At 41.6% G+C, this 21037-nt stretch overlaps 1 protein-coding gene across 1 annotated transcript; it reads left to right on the top strand.

The window, feature by feature from the left end:
- Positions 1-326: 326 nt before the first annotated feature.
- LOC114927815 (uncharacterized) lies at positions 327-881 on the top strand. The gene has a single exon (XM_029298850.1). The coding sequence runs from the start codon at positions 327-329 to the stop codon at positions 879-881; it is 555 nt and encodes a 184-aa protein (XP_029154683.1).
- Positions 882-21037: the final 20156 nt, after the last annotated feature.

Genomic DNA, 21037 nt, shown 5'->3' with positions numbered 1-21037 from the left:
ACAGGAAGGTATTCTCGTGAATCGTGATCTCTGATAGACACAATGGCATCAAGGCTGCGCTGGAGTCCCCAGATAGTGGTTGGCGACCTCCTCATGCTTATAGGGCATTTTGTATTCGGCATGTTGCTGCAAATTTCGCCCTCACCTTCAAGGGGCAGGATGCAAGGAGGTGGCTGGTAAACGCCGCTTATGCGAAGACGGAAGCAGAATTTGACTATTGGTTTGATATAATGAGGTCAGAGAACCCGACCATGTGTGATTGGGCAAACAGGATGGAGTATGAGATGTGGACATAGCACAAGGATGGGGGGAGACGATATGGTCACATGGCGACCAACATTTCCGAGTGTGTGAACTCTGTTTTGAAGGGCACAAGAAATCTACCAGTGACATCCTTGGTTAAGTCCACCTATCTTCGGCTTGCTGAGTTGTTTGTTGTCCGGGGGCAGACGGCAGAGGTACAGTTAGGGTCCGGTCACCGATATTTGCAGGCACTTGTTAAGGCCATTAAGCGGAACTTAGAGGATTCGAGGTGCTTCACTATGACTGTGTTCGATAGGCATCAACTTGATTATATAGTAGCTGAGACTACCCCCACAGGCAGATTCTCGTTGGGTAGCTACCGGGTATCCTTAAGGGATCGTACTTGCGACTGTGGATACTTCCAGGCGCTGCACTACCCGTGTTGCCATGCCATCGCATGTTGTGCGCAATCACGGCTAGATTGGGCAACTTATGTTGATGAAGTGTACAGCATGTCTGAGGTATTTAAGGTGTATCAGATGTATTTTGCACCTTGTATTCCAGAGGGGCTTTGGCCCCCCTATGACGGTCCGACTGTGATCCCCGACCCGAACATGAGACAGGCAAGAGAAGGATGACCACGGTCCACCCGCATCCACAACAACATGGATGAAGCTGACACCAGTCGACCGAAGCGGTGTGGCCTGTGTAGGCAGCCCGGTCACACCCGAAGGGGTTGCCCTCAGCGAGGTTCTACCAGCGGCATCTAGACATATCATGGTTTATATTGTTTGTAATTGTTTACGTGTAATGTTGTCAGTTATCTATTTAGTGTTTGTTCCTACAAATCTACAAACCTATCTCCTCCCCTCCCGTCCTTAGCATGCAGCCAGTCTATGTTCAAAGCATCCTCGGGGATATGCTGCACTTCACCCAGCTGTAGGACAACCCTATCAACCTGATGCCACTCGATGACCGCAAAGTATATCAAAGTAGTGACCACTCACCATATGCGACTATGCTCCTCTGTAAGTATCTCCGGATGGACCATAGCAAGTACATCAAGCACGGAGTAGGGCTCCCATACAATCTGAAAATTCAAAATACATCAAACATTATTATAACAGGTATATATGTAGTAACAACTCGAGAGCAAACCACAAACGAAACCATAACAAGTGTAATACTTACATCACGAGCGGTCAAGCGATCCAATGCAAGCTGATAACTTAGGACCCTCTGTTCCTTGCTATCGTTCAGAGGTAAGTAAGCAGACCACCTAATTGTAAAGCAGATGAGACACAAACTTAAAAAACACAACAGAAATTTTTGAAGCTTTGAAAAAACATAACCCATACCTGGATGCCAGCGGAAAAGAGAAAACCTCAAACCCAGACGGCCTCAACGAGGGAAAACGCCAGAATATCTAACTCTGTAACAACTGGAGGGGACCCGCAAGGTTAGTCACATTTCTGTTTGCTACCTGACACATACATCGGTACAACCAAGCCAAAGCAGCTGAACTCCAGCTATACCTCCCCATGTCATCAAGGTTCGCCACAAATGGCAACCACCGTATATGTACCCGGTTCGCACTCTTGTCCCCAAATAATTGAGTAGATAAAAGCATCATGATGTAGGCACGTGCATAGATGCGGATTGTCTCCTCGTTCGCATCTGGTGGTAGAACACTAAACCTCTCGTGGAACCATGAAAAATGTACCATCATCTGCTCGACCTTATTCGGTAGTGGCAGCTCACCGAATAGGACCTGAAACCACTTCCAAGCTGGTCAGCCACCCTCCATGTATGTCTCAAACTCACCAAGGCAGCCACTCACAGCCTCCCTATCGACAGGCAACCCAAGCTGAAAAGCCACGTCTTGCAATGTCACAGTGCACTCTCCGAAAGGCATGTGGAACGTGTGCGTCTCAGGATGCCACCTCTCAATGAACGCACTAACCAATGGCTGTTTAGCCTGGCCAAATGGTACAATTCAGCCCTCTCTAAATACGGGATGATCCTTTCATGCATGGGCATATTCTGTTGCCATCTCACACTGTATATACACCTAGTGGGCTGCACAGAACATGGTCGAAATGCAGGATACAAATAAATTCTCTTATCAATAAGAAAATTTCCTATCTAACAATAACAAATATCTTAAGCCATCAACAAATTTTGAACCGGTAAACAAATTAATCCTTAAATCCTATAACTAAGTCGTCAATAAACCAGCGAGGTTCAATTTATACATACTTATTACAATAGTAAAAATGACAACACACTAAATTGATTAAATAACAACCACAATTATAAAAGTATTATAAAACTTTAACAACAAAATTCAAAACAACAACTCAAACCGATTAAACTAACATCCTAACATGCGAAGCCTAATTTCAAACTAGAGGTACTAATCTATAAATTCTGTATATTCTAGTTTACGTACCATTTTTCTAACTAAAAAAGACCTAAGCCTAAAAAAATATCTAAATTATTAACTAACCTCATCACCAATGGAACCGGCAACATGCGCAACACCGTTCAGTCGGTAGAAGCTCCTTCTGTCTGCCATGATATCCTGCCGGATATCGCAGCTCAAATACCTCGGACCCGCTCTCAACTTGCTCTGACCTCTCTCTACAATATCCTCTCTCTAACCAACCTTACAAAACCTCAAAATGAATAATCTGCGGCTGGCTCCGCGGTTTATATAGGCAGCCATCCTCCACGTAAATCGCTACAGGCTCCAGCGATTTACGCACACACACCAATGCACATAAACCGCTGCTGCCTTACCAATCCTTTTTAAATGTAAACTGCGGAAGATTATAGCGGTTTATATTCTGCAACTTTTACTCGTAAATAGCGGCTGGTACTAGCGGTTTATATAGATATGTGAATCAATGTATTTACGTATCCGTTTTTGAAACAATGTATTTGCATAATATTGAGAGTGAATCAATTTAAATTAGTAAATTGCCCTTATTATTATTATTATTATTATTATTATTATTATTATTTCCCATGGCCGAAACCTTTAAAGAAGAAAAAAAAAAGAAAATGGAACTTATGCACATATATACATATATTTAAGAAAAAGTCTAAGAGGTTAGAAATTTTATTAAATTTTGGCCAGCATGTAACCAGCAAAAGAAAAATGAGTAATTTCACACCATTGTATGAAATCTCATACCATTAAAAACATTATTAATGACTACTAGAAATAGAGTTTTTTTTGGCCGAAAATTTCAAATAAAATTTATTCCGTCTGAATGACTTTTTCATTTTGGATAAATTTGAGACAAATGTTGAACAATTTTTAGTGGAGATTGATGCATGAAAACTTGTCTCTCAACAAATTTTCCTTCGGTAAGTATACCGAATTGTCGTCAAGTAAAACTCACAATAGAGTGAGGTCGAATCCCACAGGGATTGATTGGTCAAGCAACTTTAGTTAGAAGAATATGCTAGTTGAGCTAAACAGAATTGAGATTGAGATGCAGAAATTTAAATGACTGGAAAGTAAATAACAGAAATTAAAGTGCAGAATCTTAAATGGTGTTCATACCCTGGGTCGAGATGACCGAGTCAGGATGTTCAGTAACAAAGCGACCGACCTCTTTAGGTCAAGCGGACCGACTTCTTTACGAAGAAGTCGGCCAAAGCAACAGGAAAATCCCAAAGAAAGGCCCAACTCAAGGAATACGACCCAGATCTAAAGGAAGCCCAAGCCGATAGAGACAAGGGCGGTTCCATGGAAGATAAGCTGACCTCAACAAGAGATAAGATAAGATAAGATAACTAACTTATCTTATCCACAGAAGGTCACATCTTACCACTATAAATACACTAGAGCACCCAGGTATAACTCATACTCTGATTCAACATAAAACCTGTTTAATACCCATGCTAACTTAAGCATCGGAGTCTCTTGCAGGTACCCCCACCCTCCGGTGACCAAGGATCAGCAGTGCAGCCAGTCTAACAAGTCGGACGCGGCGGCTCCGGCCACCATTAACAAGTCGGACGCAGCGGCTCCGACCAGCACGGAAGATCTCATCCGAGATCGACCTCCAGTTTCAGGTAACCCTCGGAACATTGGCGCCATTGCCGGGGAGCCTGGAAGTCATCCCAACACCATGGCGGACAACCATGACAATGATCACGACTTAGGTTTGGAAGATTGAACACCGCATAAGAACACGGATACTATACTTAAAGATACTCCGGAATCCAATGGAGACAAAAATTCATCAAATCCAGGGGCGATAGAAGCACTTCAAAATTGATTAAAGCAACTTGAGAAAGAAGCCCAACATCAACGCGAAAAAGAAGAGGATCTACATCGAGAGATAAGGCGGCGTCGAGAATTAGAAGATAAGCTTATAAAACTCGAAGCTGATCTCAAAACTAAAGCTACTCGACCCTCCACAGAGGATAGCTCTCAGAAAGATCAAGATCCATTCACCAGGGAAATTATGAAGACCAAAATCCCAAAAGATTTCAAACTTCCAGATATGACTCTATATAACGGCACCTCGGATCCCAACCACCATCTCAGCAACTTCAGAAGTAGAATGTACCTCACTGACGCCTCAGATGCAGTTCGCTGCAAAGCCTTTCTAACAACTCTTACCAAGATAGCCATTAGATGGTTCGACAACCTAACTCCAAAATCCATCTCAAGTTTCGACGACCTGGCCAAAAAATTCTTGGCCCGATTTTCCATACAAAAGGACAAAGCCAAACACGCACCCATCCTACTAGGGATCAAGCAAGGAGATCGGGAGAGTCTTCATAACTACATGGAAAGATTCAACAAAACATGCATGGACATACAACGTCTACCAACAGAAGTTGCCATCATGGGCCTCATAAATGGCCTACGAGAAGGACCATTTAGCCAATCTATATCAAAGAGGTACCCGACATCCCTAGACGAAGTATAAGAACGGGCGCAGAAGTACATCAACATGGAGGAGAACTCTCGACTTGGGGAAACCTCGAGGTTCGGTTCTGCCTACTGAGATAAAGATAAAAAAGCCAAGAAAAAAGAAGATCGCTCTGGAGAGAAAATAAAAAAATATCATAACTACACCCCTCTTAGGGTATCCTTGGTAGATATTTACAAAGAAGTCTGCCACACGGAAAAAATACCCCCAGCTCGGCCACTAAAAGGCAAATGGGGAGGAGGAAATCGAAGCGAATACTGTGAGTATCATCGAGTCCGAGAACATTCCACCAACAAATGCTTTGACTTGAAAAACGTCATAGAGAAATTAGTTAGGGAAGGAAGACTAGATCGGTTCCTGGCCAATCGGGACGAAGAACCAAAAAGAAGAAGAAGGGATGAATATGCCGGACGATCTGAACGATCACCCCGCACACCGGAGAGACACGTCCACGTAATATACGGCAAATTTGCTGGAGGAGGAATCTCTAAATCATCTCACAAGCGACACCTCAAAGAAGTATACCATATCGAAGGAAAGAAGGAGGCACCAGATATCCCGGCAATCACGTTTACCAAAGAAGATGCATCCGGAATCATCCCGGGACACGACGACCCCATGGTCATCACAATCATATTGACAAACGCCAACCTCCACCGTACATTAATTGACCAAGGAAGCTCCGCCAACATTCTATTCAAAACTGCCTTCGACAAGCTCGGCTTAGAGGAAAAAGAGCTAAGAGCATACCCGAACAGCCTGTTCGGACTTGGGGATACCCCAGTACAGCCACTAGGATACGTATCGTTACACACAACCTTTGGAAAGGGTAACCAATCCAGAACACTTAAGATAGACTATATCGTGGTCAACGTAAACTCAGCCTACAATGCCTTAATAGGTCGGACAACGTTAAATCAACTCGGAGCAATAGTTTCAACTCTACATCTATGTATGAAATTCCCAACTACAGAAGGGATAGCTACAATAAAAGCAGATCAAAAGATGGCGCGTCACTGTTATAACGAAAGTCTAAATCTCCGAGGCGAAGGAGGAGAGTTCCACACAATCGAACTCGGCGGAGATCAGAGACGAGAAGAACTCTGCCCACGACCCGAAGGAGAAATAGAAAGAATCCAGATCGGATACACCTCGGACAAAACAACTAATATTGGCACGATCCTGAAAGGAGATGCAAAAGAATCACTAATACAGTTTCTACGAGATAATGTTGATCTCTTCGCATGGAAAGCTGCCGACATGCCAGGTATAGATCCCGAACTAATGAGCCACAAGCTGGCAGTCTACCCAGGATCCCGGCCGGTACAACAAAGACAAAGAAAACTCGAGCCAGAACAGTCTCAAGCTGTAGAAGAACAAGTACAAGCACTACTAGAGGCAGGGTTCATAAGAGAAGTTAAATACCCACTATGGATAGCAAACATCGTCTTGGTGAAAAAGTCAAATGGGAAGTGGCGAATGTGCACCGACTACACCGACCTCAACAAAGCCTGCCCAAAGGACCCTTATCCACTTCCAAGCATTGATGCTCTAGTAGATGCCTCATCAGGATATAAGTATCTCTCATTCATGGACGCATACTCAAGCTACAACAAGATTCCAATGTATCTACCGGATCAAGAAAAAACCTTGTTTCTCACACCAAAAGCGAATTATTGCTATATCGTAATGCCTTTTGGCCTTAAGAACGCGGGAGCCACTTATCAAAGGCTAATGAATAAAGTCTTCTCAAAACACATCGGAAAAATCATGGAGGTCTATGTGGACGACATGTTGATAAAGACACAAAGTGAGGAAACATTATTAACCGACTTGGTTCAAGTGTTCGACACCATACGGAAGCACGACATGCGACTCAACCTGGCTAAATGCACCTTCACAGTGGAAGCAGGTAAATTTTTGGGATTTATGCTCACACAAAGAGGAATCGAGGCAAATCCAGATAAATGCCAGGCCATACTCAACATGAAAATCCCAACCTGCGTCAAAGAGGTACAACAACTCAATGGGAGATTAGCGGCCTTGTCCAGATTCCTAGCAGGGTCAGCAATAAGATCCCTTCCCTTCTACGGTACCTTAAGGAAGGGAAAGAACTTTGAGTGGACAACGGAATGTGAACAAGCCTTCCGAGACTTTAAAGAATTCTTGGGACAGCCCCCCATCCTATCTCGACCACGAGAGGGAGAACCACTCATACTGTACCTCGCAGTAGGAAGTCGGGCAATAGCCTCAGCACTAATTAGAGAATACGAAGGGGGACAACAACCCGTCTACTTCATTAGTAAAGTGCTACAGGGGTCAGACCTGAACTACCAGAAAATAGAGAAGTTCGCTTACGTTCTGATACTCACATCCCGACGACTTCGCCCATACTTCCAAGCGCACGCCATCAAAGTTCGGACCAACCAGCCCATAAAAGGGATACTGCAGAAAACAGATCTAGCAGGAAGAATCCTACAGTAGGCAATTGAGTTATCCGAGTTCGACCTCCAATACGAGGCGCGGATAGCCATCAAATCACAATACCTAGCCGACTTTATTGCAGAATTCATGGACACCATGAAAATCCCCATAGAGTGGAACATATACGTGGACGGTTCCTCGAATAAAGCTGGAAGTTGTGCAAGTGTGATAATCGAAAGCAACCAAGGAACCCAACTTGAGCTTTCCCTGAAATTCGGATACCCGGCCTCAAACAACCAGGCAGAATATGAAGCGTTATTAGCTGGTTTGAAGCTGGCTAGGGAAGTTGGAGCTCAGAAGCTCAACATCTACAGTGACTCACAAGTCGTTACCTCGCAAATAACAGGAAGCTACCAAGCCAAAGATCTTACCATGAAAAAATATTTGGATAAAACAAAAGAACAGCTCGGACAACTCGGGGAATATAGGATCTGCCACATACCCCGCGAGCAAAATACTCGAGCAGACGCACTCTCAAAACTAGCCAGCACCAAACCAGGGGGCAACAATAGAAGCCTCATCCAGGAAATATTGCAGAACTCATCAATATCGGAAGAAGAAAAAATCCTAGCCATAACAGGTCGGGATCAAGGATGGATGACCCCCATAATCAACTACCTCAAAACAGAAGCGCTCCCCACAGATGAAAAGGAGGCAAAGAGGTTAAAAAGGGAGGCACATTACTACACTATCATAAACAACATCCTATACAAAAGAGGAATCTCGACACCATTGTTAAAATGCGTACCGACTTCCAATACAAAGGAAGTCTTGGAGGAAGTACACAGCGGCATTTGTGGCAATCATCTCGGAGCACAAGCTCTCACCAAGAAGGTACTCCGGGCGGGATTCTATTGGCCAACTCTACAAAAGGAAGCTACTGAATTTGTAAAGACATGTCCACCATGTCAGAAGCATGCCAACTTTCACATCGCCCCGCCGGAAAAGCTCATCAGCGTAACCTCACCCTGGCCATTTGCAAAGTGGGGACATGATCTTCTCGGACCTTTTCCCCAGGGATCGGGACAAGTCAAATTCCTCAGGTAGGGGTAGACTACTTCACAAAATGGATCGAGGCAGAACCCCTAGCCAACGCCACTGCCCAAAGAAGCCGGAAATTCCTATATAGGAACATTATTACGAGGTTTGGGGTACCATACTCCATCACCACAGACAATGGTACCCAATTTACAGATGCAGGCTTCAGAAAATTAGTGGCCGACCTGAATATAAAACACCAGTTCACCTCCGTCGAATATCCCCAAGCCAATGGACAAGCCGAAGTGGCCAACAAAGTCATATTGGCCGGACTGAAACGGAGACTGCAAGAAGCAAAAGGGGCTTGGGCCGAGGAACTTCCACAAGTCCTGTGGGTGTATCGAACAACCCCTCATTCTACTACGAACGAATCACCATTCCGACTAGCATACGGAGTTGAGGCAATGATTCCAATAGAGGTCGAGGAAGGATCCCCCCGAGAGTCCACTACAATGAACAAACCAATTCTCAGCTCCAAAGAGAAGAGCTCGACCTACTTCCAGAAATCCGAGAAAAAGCAAGGATCAGAGAAGAAGCACTAAAGCGGCGAATGGCTTTCAGGTATAATCAAAAGGTAGTGCAAAGAGGTTTCGCTGAGAATGATCTCATCTTAATCCGAAATGATATCAGAACAACTCGACCCGAAGAAGGAAAGCTGGCAGCTAACTGGAAAGGACCCTACCAAGTCACAGAAGTACTTGGGAAGGGCTACTACAGACTGTCCGAACTCGAAGGACGAGAACTCCCCAGATCATGGCACGCCTGTAACCTAAGAAGGTACTATAGTTAGATAAAGGTCCCATCACAAGATGCACTCTTTTTCCTGAAAAGATTTTTTAATGAGGCATCAAGATTGAGATTCAATCTGACTTAAGGGTATGAAAAACTCCCGCCTGTATATATATTTGCACTTTCTTTAAATAAAATACATTTCAGATATTCTACAAGTTCTGAAGACGCATTAATCTGAAGCATTCATCGTCCGATTATAAAGCAACAGATCGACAGAAAGTGAAGAACAGATTCACTATACGATCTCGATAGGAATGATCGACCGACAAAGGTGAAAACGCGATTCACCTAAAGATCGATCAAACCGGGATAGAAACCACCATCTACAAATTAGCAAAGATGAACACAGAATAATGCAAGAAGTTATCGAAAGTGATCCCAAAAAAGAACCTGACGAGGTCTTATGGATTGCTATATAATAACTTAAAAAGACTGGCCGATACTAAAAAATCAGGCCAAGTCAACCCAAGTTATCAGCAAATCCCTAGAAAGAGGTCTGGCCAACCCTATTAAAGAGGTATTGCTATAACTTAGAAGAGATCGACCTAACAAAGTCGGTCTCCTACAGAACAAGTTGTAAAAGTAATCCCTGAAAGAGACCTAACAAAGGTCCAAGAAAGAGGATTACAAAAACAACTTAGAAGAGATCGACCTAACGAAGTCGGTCTCCTACAAAACAAGTTGTAAAAAGTAATCCCTGAAAGAGACCTAACAAAGGTCCAAGAAAGAGGATTACAAAAACAACTTAGAAGAGATCAACCTAACGAAGTCGGTCTCCTACAAAACAAGTTGTAAAAGTAATCCCTGAAAGAGAACTAACAAAGGTCCAAGAAAGAGGATTACAAAAACAACTTAGAAGAGATCGACCTAACGAAGTCGGTCTCCTACAAAACAAGTTGTAAAAAGTAATCCTGAAAGAGACTTAACAAAGGTCCAGGAAAGAGGATTACAAAAACAACTTAGAAGAGATCGACCTAACGAAGTCGATCTCCTACAAAACAAGTTGTAAAAGTAATCCCTGAAAGAGACCTAACAAAGGTCCAAGAAAGAGGATTACAAAAACAACTCAGAAGAGATCGACCTAACGAAGTCGGTCTCCTACAAAACAAGTTATAAAAGTAATCCCTGAAAGAGACCTGGCAAAGGTCCGGGAAAGAGGATTACAAAAATAACTTAGAAGGGGACCAACATAAAAGCAGTTATGAAGCGCTAAAAATACAAAAGCGAGAAAACCGAGAAACAAGTCGGACCCCCCAAAATCACGGCCTTAAAAGGACCCAAGCTACATACAATAAAGTACGAAAGCAATCTAAAGAGGCCAAGCAGCAAGATCCCAACAGATACCATGTCAAAGCACAATAAAGGCATAATACGATAAAGCTTCAAGAGGCCACCAAAATCAACCTTAGAAAGCTTCCTTTGTTTTTCAAAATAAAAGTTGTCAGGCAGACAACTAAAAGTGTCAGCAGTTAAAGAAGAACAATAAACAAGTTCAAAAACCCACAAATCGGGCTATTTACACAAATATTCAAAAAGAGGATCAGCTAAGATCGGGAGCCTTCCCGGCAGCATCACTACGGGGAGAAGGAGGGCGAGTCTGAAGGGGCACAGCATCTACAGTTCCATCATCCCGGATCAGAATCTGGCAATTCGGATCAGACGTAACGGGAGGAACCGAGGAGGTCGACACCTTAAGAGAAGGCACTGGGAGAGGGTCAGCCTCATCATCATCCTAGTCATCAGGGACAATCTTACCATCCCTCACAACATTGTCCAGGCTGATGAGAGTCAAGTCGGCATCAGGAGCAACAATCCGGAACTGCTCCATCAGGTTCTCGGAGGCGGCAATTACGCTACCCACAAGGTCACCCTGAAGCTCACCATAATTAACCCGAGCAGTTTCCAAATCCTCTCGGAGATGCATCAATTCCCTATAAGCCGAGACATAGCTATCCTTATGTTTCAGTGCCATGTCCTCGGCCAACTTCAAAGAAGCAGCCAAGGCAATAGAACTGGCCTTCTCACCCTCAAGCTCCTTCTCCACCTTTGCCAACTTCACCTCCAACTCCTCCTTCAGACCATTGATACGATCAAATTCTGACTTGGCCTCCTCCATGAAGGATTTTGTGACATGAATTGGAATCCCCTGAACTGTTTGGAAAATAGCCACACCCATATGAGCCATCTTCACACTACTTTTGGTGATAAAATCCAAATGCTGAAGAAGAGACACATCGTCCATGGAAAGCCCACCATAGGGGGCAATTTGCTGGTCAATAAACTCGATAGCATCAAAGTCCGGGGCATCCAGGTTAAAAGGCTCAGATGTTTTTTGCTTTTTCAAGGGAGGGACACCAAAAGCAACGGCAGAAATCTGTGGAGGATCGACCTGATGAAACCGAGGAGTAGGAATTACTTTCCTCGGCCCGAGAGAACTCGGCACAGGAGGCTTCACTGGGACCTGAGAAGATCCCTCGCCGGTCACTTTGGCCGAGATGTTCAGAGTAGCAGTTGCCTTCTTTGCCCTTTTAAAGGTCTTCATGGAGTCGTTGTTCTTAGACATCTCTGCAAATACAAAATTAGCCACAGTAAAGAGTTATGGTCACAACAAAGGGAAGAAAAAATTAAGAAATAAGTATAAGAGACAAGACAGACAAGTACCCAAAACAGTTCGAACCAAGGACGGGTCATTCAAAAACCTTTCTGTATCAAGATGGGGTGGTTTCCCCCACAGATCCTCAAGAACAACAACAAAAGCATGCTCGACATCATTAAGCATCTCCCAGGTATAATGGGATACTCTCACATCCCTCTGCCACTCTAAAGGAAAAGAAGACTCATCATTTTCATCAAGGAAAAAGGGGCAGCCCCCTCTACAGCTCGAACTTTAAAGAAGTAATTCTTGAAGTCCTTAAAGGACTCATCATACATCACAAAAACTTTATGGCCCTGGGCGGACCTGAAAGAAACCCAAGAAGCTTTCTTTTTTGAAGAACCGCCAGGCTTGGCGGAAACAAACAAGTAAAGAAAAAGAGTCTGAGAAGGTGTTACATCTAACTCCCTACAAAAAAGCTGAAAAATTTTAATAAAATCCCAGGAATTTGGATGAAGCTTGGATGGGGCAATGTTACAAGACCACAACAAGTCGGTCTCAAAAGCAATAAAGGGAAAGGTAACGTTTAATTGACTGAAAAAATATTCATAGGCGTAAAAGAAGGGACGCTCCCCCTCGACGGAAGTCGGGAAACAAACTCTCTCATTGGCCTCAGGAGCAACAAGCTCATAATCCCCCTCACAGGTGCTGTTACCAAAAATCCTATGGCGCTTTCTCAGCTCTGTGCAAAATTCGGCATCAACAACAGAAACACACAACAAGACAAGGGAGTCCAGCTAATCAGACATGCCCTCAAGAACTCTGGAAGACATCTCTACAATGTTATTGCGAGAAGACATGAGGCCAACTAATCCTACAAGTAAGAAAAGAAGATGGGGTTACTAAAAACATCTCGGACAAGGGAGAAAATAACTCAATACAATACAGGCGAAACAAAACAGAAAAGGAAAAACCCCAAGACTCAAACCAAAAGCCTTGGGGCATCCTTTGGAGGCAATAATCAAGCAAGGTTTCTAGAAAAATATACAGCTCCCACCCCAGCATTTCTCAAATAAGAAAAAGACTTCAAACAAGAGAGCATTTTCAGAAGCATAAGTCATCACAGTTTACCAAGCAAAAAGTATTCCCAAACGTCAAAACGCGCCAAGTAGAAATTGTTAAAAGTACGAACTTTCTCAAAATCAGAAACAAAAAGCAATCAAGCAAAGCAAGGAACAGATGCAAATTCTCTACCAGAAGCAACAACAAAACCTTAGAAAGCCTCGACAGAAATAGAGCGCGCAAAAGAAAACCAAGGAAAACACATTTACAGCGACAAAACAAACACAAGATCACGAAAAGGCTCAAACTTTCAAACATGCAAAATCAAAGCTTCACCAAAAAACTAAAAGTGAAGCCGTGAAAGAAGCAAGAAAGTTAGTACCAACCTGAAAAAAGCATCAAGCGTCAAAGGAAGTTGAAGAGGGAAAGGCAAAATATGGAATTGCTCTCTCAAAGTAAAAGAGAAGATACGAGCAAAAGCAACGTCGCGGGGCTAAAACACGGAACTGCAAAACTCCAGGCAGAGGTTTCAGAAAAATCAAACAACGCCGCAACACAAAGAAAAGTTGAAAGAGAGAGAATAAAGGAAGAAATGCGAAGAAGTTACGAAAAGGGCAAAAGAGAGAAACCGTTTCTGGGTTTTCAAAATCAAAATAAAAGATCCAAAGGGAAATGGGGAAATTAATGTTAAAATTAAGGTAGGCATTAAACCCTCACACGTTTTCCAAAGCGCCGATATAAAAGCGCGCGCTTTTAGAGGAAAAAACGTTCTACATTCAAAAGCTTCTACAAAAGGAATCGACAAAATGCTTAAGTTCGACTTCACTAAAGAAGGACCGAAGTCAAAGAACACGGCCTCAAAAAAGAGAAGGCCAAGCTCAAGCAGGGGCACTGTTCATACCATGGGTCGAGATGACCGAGTCAGGATGTTCAGTAACAAAGCGACCGACCTCTTTAGGTCAAGCGGACCGACTTCTTTACGAAGAAGTCAGCCAAAGCAACAGGAAAAGCCCAAAGAAGGGCCCAACTCAAGGAATACGACCCAGATCCAAAGGCAGCCCAAGCCGATAGAGACAAGGGCGGTTCCATGGAAGATAAGCTGACCTCAACAAAAGATAAGATAAGATAAGATAACTAACTTATCTTATCCACAGAAGGTCACATCTCACCACTATAAATACACTGGAGCACCCAGGCATAACTCATACTCTGATTCAACATAAAACCTGTTTAATCCCATGCTAACTTAAGCATCAGAGTCTCTTGCAGGTACCCCCACCCTCCGGGGACCAAGGATCAGCAGTGCAGCCAGTCTAACAAGTCGAACGCGGCGGCTCCGGCCACCATCAACAAGTCGGACGCAGCGGCTCCGACCAGCACGGAAGATCTCATCCGAGATCGACCTCCAGTTTCAGGTAACCCTCGGAACAAATGGGAAGTTGGGATAATGAGCAGGAAATTAAATGGCAGAAAGTAAATAGAATGGGTAAGATCAGAAATGGGGAGATCATTGGGTTTAGGAGATGTTGCATTCTCCGGATCAAGTTCATTCTCACTCTTCCTCAATCAATGCATTCATTAATCTCCTTGGCAATCTTACGTGATTGGATCCCAATTCCTTGGCAATCCAATCTCTCTAAGCTTGGACAATTGCCCAATTCCTTGATTTAATTGCTCATGGGAAGAAATGAAAGTGTGGTCACTGATTATACCACATGTATTTCCAAATCAAAGTGTTGGGAGGATTAAATGTCACAATATCCATCCAAACCCCAATTTGGTCCAACATGAGAAAGCATTTCTAGCATGATTTTCTCATTCCTTTTCCAAGGTTCAAAGGAGATCCAATTATGGAGAGTTTCTTTTCCAAGACAACTAACCAATTGAATTAAGATCGAAAGCTTTCTAGTAAGATCAAGAGAAAAGAAAGAAGAAGAATGAAAACTATAATTGATCCATCAAATTACAACAGAGCTCCCTAACCCAATGAAAGGGGTTTAGTTGTTCATAGCTCTAGGAATAAAAAATGGCAGAAAAGAAGAATCCATGCTAGAAGTACAGAAAAGTAAATATGCAGAGAGTAGTTCCCAAAAGTGCTAAGCTTCTCTCTAGTTCAAAACTACTCCTATATATACTACTCCTCATGATCTTCTAGTGAGTTCTTTCAAGTCTTGGATGTGGGCTCTGGACCTTGAGTTGAAGCAATTCTCATCTTTAGTGGGCCCATCTTTCAGAGAAATATGAATTAGGCTTGGGCATTTAGTGAGATTAACGTTAGGTAATGTTTTGAGTGCGAGAACGTTAATGGCATTCACTTTTTCCACTAACGTTCCACCCTTACATACCCACGTTAATTCCAACGTTAGTAATCTTAACATGAATACTAACATTTCTTACTTAATCCTTGGCCAACGTTAATGTGACTCACTTTTTCCATTAACGTTGGCTTGTGCCCCTTTTCACAAACGTTAATGGGAATCACTTTTCCCATTAACGTTGCTTGCCTCTTGCCCCTACGTTAGATCTCACGTTAGCTTGGCTAACGTAGCTCTTAATGTGGGTTTCTATCACCTTCGAGAGCGTTAGTGACACTCACCTTTGTCACTAACACTCTAATTGCCTTAAGTCCCTACGTTAGAACCCACGTTAACTAAGTTAACGTGGCTCTTAACGTAGTAATGAAGCCATCTCCCAACGTTAGTGACAAAAGTGAGTGTCACTAAAGTTGGTTCTTTGAATTCAACTCCACGTTAACTTTCACATTAACAATCTTAACGTGAGAGTTAACGTAGGCAATGCTAATGATCCAACGTTAGTGACAAAAGTGAGTGTCACTAACGTTGGCGTTGTTGATCCTCTTCCACGTTAGAGTTCACGTTAACTAAGTTAACGTGACTCTTAATGTGGGGCATTGCCTAGTTTCCCAATGTTAGTGGTGTTCACTTTTACCACTAACGTTGAGGAGAAACATTATTGGAGTTCATGTTTCTCGTTAACGTGGAGTCCTCTTTTTCTTCTACGTTAAGTACAGCGTTAACTTAGTTAACGTGGCTCTTAACGTAAGCTACGAATGGCTTCGCAGGCGTTATTGGTGATCACTTTTCTCATTAACGTTGCAAGCTCTTTGCCATCCTACGTTAGTAGTCACGTTAACTAAGTTAACGTGAATGCTAACATGGTTCTTCCATGCTTCATTTGTCCTGAAATCAAGCAATTAAAGTGCATCAAAGCTCTAGCCAAAGTCATGAGATTATGCATCATCAAATTCTCATGCAATTCTGGCAAAAATCTCATGAAATCATGCAAAATTCACAATAGTTGCTTAAATGAAGGTGTAAGTGTATTTTCACCCAAAACTTGCCTTATTCACTAGGAAAATGCATGAAACTACCCTAAAACAGTAAAGAAAAGGTCAGTGAAACTGGCCTAGATGCCCTGGCATCAGAGATATTGGAACCACCCTATCACATGAGGCCTGTGCGTTTTTATTCCTTACCGTGTTCGCTGGTGCGCATACGATTAGATATATGAAAATATAAAGCGTAGATAATGAATTAGTTAAGAAATTAGCCTAAAAATGTTACTAACCATTAACTCGATTTTTCCTTCCTCTTTTTCAAAAACACGGCTTTCTTTTCCTTTTTTCGGTTCAACAGAACCAAACTTTTCCTAGTCAAACCTAACCCTGATCACCTCTGCTCTTAGCGCTATTTGGAACCATGGTCACACCTCTTCAAGCATGCATTGATGCTGTGTTGAGGTGAGGAGAAGCCACGAAGCCTTATGCACCGCCTCACCCACTTCCTTTTTTTCTATCTCTTGTTAATAGTGCTTCTCATTTTTTGAACCAAAACACGCACAACGAAGGAGAAGAACAGAGAAGGGAAGCAAAACGAAACTGAAGAGGAAGGAAGAAGCCATCCGCAGCAAGAAGGAAGGCCACCCACCTCTCATCGCTCTGAATCTTCGAAGCTTCTTTGTTGGGTGAGAACCAGCAACTCTCCTTCTTCCTCTTCTTCAGATTCAAATTCTGTTCTTCCCTTTTATTCCAACTCTGCCATTCTAATTCTAATTCTTGCTAGAACAGTAGTGATCGTAGGCAAGAACTCTTCCCTTGCTTGAGGTGAGGTCAGCCATTCATTCTTGAAAGAGAGGCCAAAGCTCCAATTCCATACGGTTAGGGTTTTGATTCCGGAAAGAAGTAAAAATAGAATTTTCAACTTCAAAAGAGGTAAAGGTTAGGACAATTAGATTATTATTCTTGTGGCTGTGCCTGTGATGAGAATAGATAAACTATTATATGCTTGATTTATGATAAATATGGCTCTATTATGTGTTTGAATGATGGTTAGGTTATATGAATTGTTATGTTTGATATAGTGCTGAAAAGTGGAAGTTTGATTATGGTTAAGTAATTGAAATTGTGAAATTTATTGAATTTGTTTTCTTGGAGCTGTTCTAACCATTCTAGCAACTTTAGCTAGTTAAAATGTAACGACCCAATTTTCAATACGCCTAGGACATACCGAAAACTGAGCGCTACCAATTTGTCATCCTAAATATTATCTATTATATGAGCCTGATTCGTTGTTAAAAGTGTAATTAGTTTGCGAGGTACTTTTTAAAAAAATATTTGGATTAATAAATAGAATCATTCATAAGCAATTCACAAATAATAATAGAATAAACAGTTATAAACAACCATACATAAATACATCTCAAGCAGTTGATAACATTCCGTGAACCAGCCTTTATTAGAGTAAAGATCTTTAGTTAGAACACTCCTAGACATAGCTAAATAATATCTATATACATATATATACATACAACATCCCAAGCCCTGACCTGTTCAAGAAGTCCCTAAGATGGCACCCAGGCTAGCCTAAACTCTATACTCACCTAGTCCTTCTAAACTACTAAAGTGAGGAAAAGTACATTCTAAGTCTTCAAAACTCAAGTCAGGTGGAACGTCATCAAAAGGTGGAAGGTCGTCTATCACTCCTATGCACAATCAGTCATTGCCATATGTCGTCACTCTAGTACCTCATCAATTAGCCACATAACAAGAGTCTCGTACATAAGATTTAGGTTAAAGTTTGCGTACAAACGGGATGCAGACGTTGGCTGGTCTCATTGTATATACATATGAATAGAGAACGGGATTCTCCCTAGACTCAGAAGACTACCTAGAGCGGAATCCTCTTTACGGACGGTCATCAATGAACTACGGAAGGGTACTCATGCTTCCATCTGGAGGGAGAAAGGAGAGAGAAGGGGTAAGAACTAGGGAGTTCTTAGTAGGGTCGGGGTTATTAGTTAAGTTCATTAATTCTGTGTTGTTTGGCAGACGAATGACAGAATATAGAGAAGTAGTAAACAGAAGACAGATAAATAGAGAAGATAAAGAAAACAGATAGCAAAACACAAACAGAAGAATACAAGAAAATAGCACAAACACAGACACAGAGAATAGAATACAAACAAAGAAAGCATACATTCATGCAACAATCATAATAGAGAAAATGCACAACCAAGTATGATGCATGTCTAGCCCTAGTGCAGGTAATGAGCTCATCTGTCGGTTTCTACTCGCTCCTGACGTAACCCGAAGCAGCTGAAACGGGTATGGCTTTCCAGTTGGCTATACCCCTGTGTACAGGAAATAACCCCTCTGCCACCACAGGGCCCACTTCACGCAGGAAATAACACATCTGCCATTGCAGGGATGTATGCCGACACACCTTCTGTATACAGGAAATAACCCCTCTGCCACTACAGAAATGGAACAGGTGGTCACGGTACTTCTATAGCAGGAAATAACCCCTCTGCCTTACAGAATTAAAATATGGATCTGTACTGCAGGAAAGCGTTCTCAGTGGTCGCACCACCATCTATCTGACTGCCTCAATGCAGCAGATGAACAAACAAATAACTCTGGAGTTGCCTTAATGCAACAAATAAACAAACAAGCACCTCTTGTGTTGCTTTAAGCAACAAATGACCCTTCAACAGGTCCTCTACTTTTTATCATACTACTCTTTTCTCTTTTTCTCTTTACTCTGCTTTGATTACTCTCTTTTCTGTATCTCTTTACTTTTCTCTGATTTCTCTATTTAACGTATGTATTTAAAGCTTATGTAAATTTCGGTATGAATAGTTAGCCTGTCCCAAGTATAGGTTCATTAAGTCTATACTGAAACAGTTTAACTTTTTATATAATATCTAACCCTAGTCGCAACTCAAGGACTAACTATGTTGCCCTAGTTCATTCGCTAGTCTCTGTCTGTTTTTCTGTCATTAATACTTTACAGACTTTTACTTTGATTTTTATCTTTTCTTCAACTTTTTATCTTTTATTTATCTTTGCCTCACTAATATGTTCTTACCACTCCCTAAGTGTCTTATGAAGGTAATTATGAGATCCTGTGCTTAAAGCTGTCTTTCTAAAGCTTTTACAGAAAACTGCCTTTTTCGTATTATTTTATTATTTTTATTAAAATATTATTTTTAATTAAATATTATTATTTAATATTTTATTATTATTTATTTTTTTTGAAAATTACCTTACCTTTTACTTTTAACCTTTAAAATTTACTTTTTACCACCCGTAACTTTTAATATTTCTACTTTAACCACCATAACTTTCAGAAATTACCAAATAACCCGTCAAACACCAAAATTTTTACTTCCTTGCCCTTTCTAAGATCTAAAAGGTGTTATTCAATGTTCTTCACCACACTTAAAGTGTTCTTCGTGTTCTTCGTATATTCTTTAGATTCTTTCTCTGTTTTTACCCGTTTTTCAGTCTTTTCAGCAACCGATTTTTACCAAAATCAAAATAAATTCCCAACCACTAAAACCCCATCTTTCCTACATGTTTTAAATATAAATTGAACCTCAATTTAAGCTCTAGGGTTCGTTTTTCCAGCAGCCACAAGAACACACATTCATAGCTTGAATTTCATCAAATTTCATCAAATTTTCACCAAAATTTCAACAAGAATTACTCATACAAACAATCAATTTCAAGCACAGCCAAACCATATCATAATCACACAACTCAAATACAATCAATCAAGATTAAATTCGTCAAACCCTACCTTGATTTGCTGCTCCAAATCCAGTTACTCTTTGAAGTGTTCTTAGAGCACTTTTTCCTCCTTAGACTTGCTGGAAATTAACATTTTTTGGCCCTCAAATCAAGTTAAGCATGATTCCTTATTTCCAGCCTTGATAAGTTACATGGTTATGTAGAGGAAGAAGAGAGGATCATTTTGGTGAAATCGAAATTTTGCTTTGAGTTTTAGTTCAGAAGAAATCAAGCTTTGAAGATTAAGTGTTCATGAAAGTTTCTCTCTTTTCTCTCTTGTTATTTTCGGCCAAAGGGAGTAAATGACCAGCCTTGGAGTGTCTTGGGGGTGTAGGGTGTGTTGTGATTAGTTGACTTGGAGGTGGATTAAAATATCTCAAGTGTATAACTACTAAAACTAGATGTATCGGAACACTTGTAAAAATATCTCTAAAAATTATTTTCTGAGCTACTATCATAAATGACACTAGTAACATATTTATTGTGAGAATAAAGCATGTATAATGAGGCCTTAGCATTGCTAAAGTCATCAGAGAGCGCTGGTGCTAAGCTGCACCGGTAAACTGTGAACCCGGTTAAACCGATTTTCTATTTTTAACTAAAACTAACCAGGTAACCTTATAATATCATTAAAGAAGCTTCTAATACTCATATAATGATGATATTATCCTATTATCTCTCTTCTCTCATGAATAGTCCAGTTCGTCAAACTGAGACTATTTACGAAAAACCGAATCAAAATTCCTAACCGATACGGTTCAAAAACTAGGTTCTTCA

This window comes from Arachis hypogaea, chromosome 6 (assembly GCF_003086295.3).
Source record: "Arachis hypogaea cultivar Tifrunner chromosome 6, arahy.Tifrunner.gnm2.J5K5, whole genome shotgun sequence".
Lineage (NCBI taxonomy): Eukaryota > Viridiplantae > Streptophyta > Magnoliopsida > Fabales > Fabaceae > Arachis > Arachis hypogaea.
Note: the sequence above shows the minus strand (reverse complement) of the source record. Positions and strands in the feature narration are given on the sequence as shown.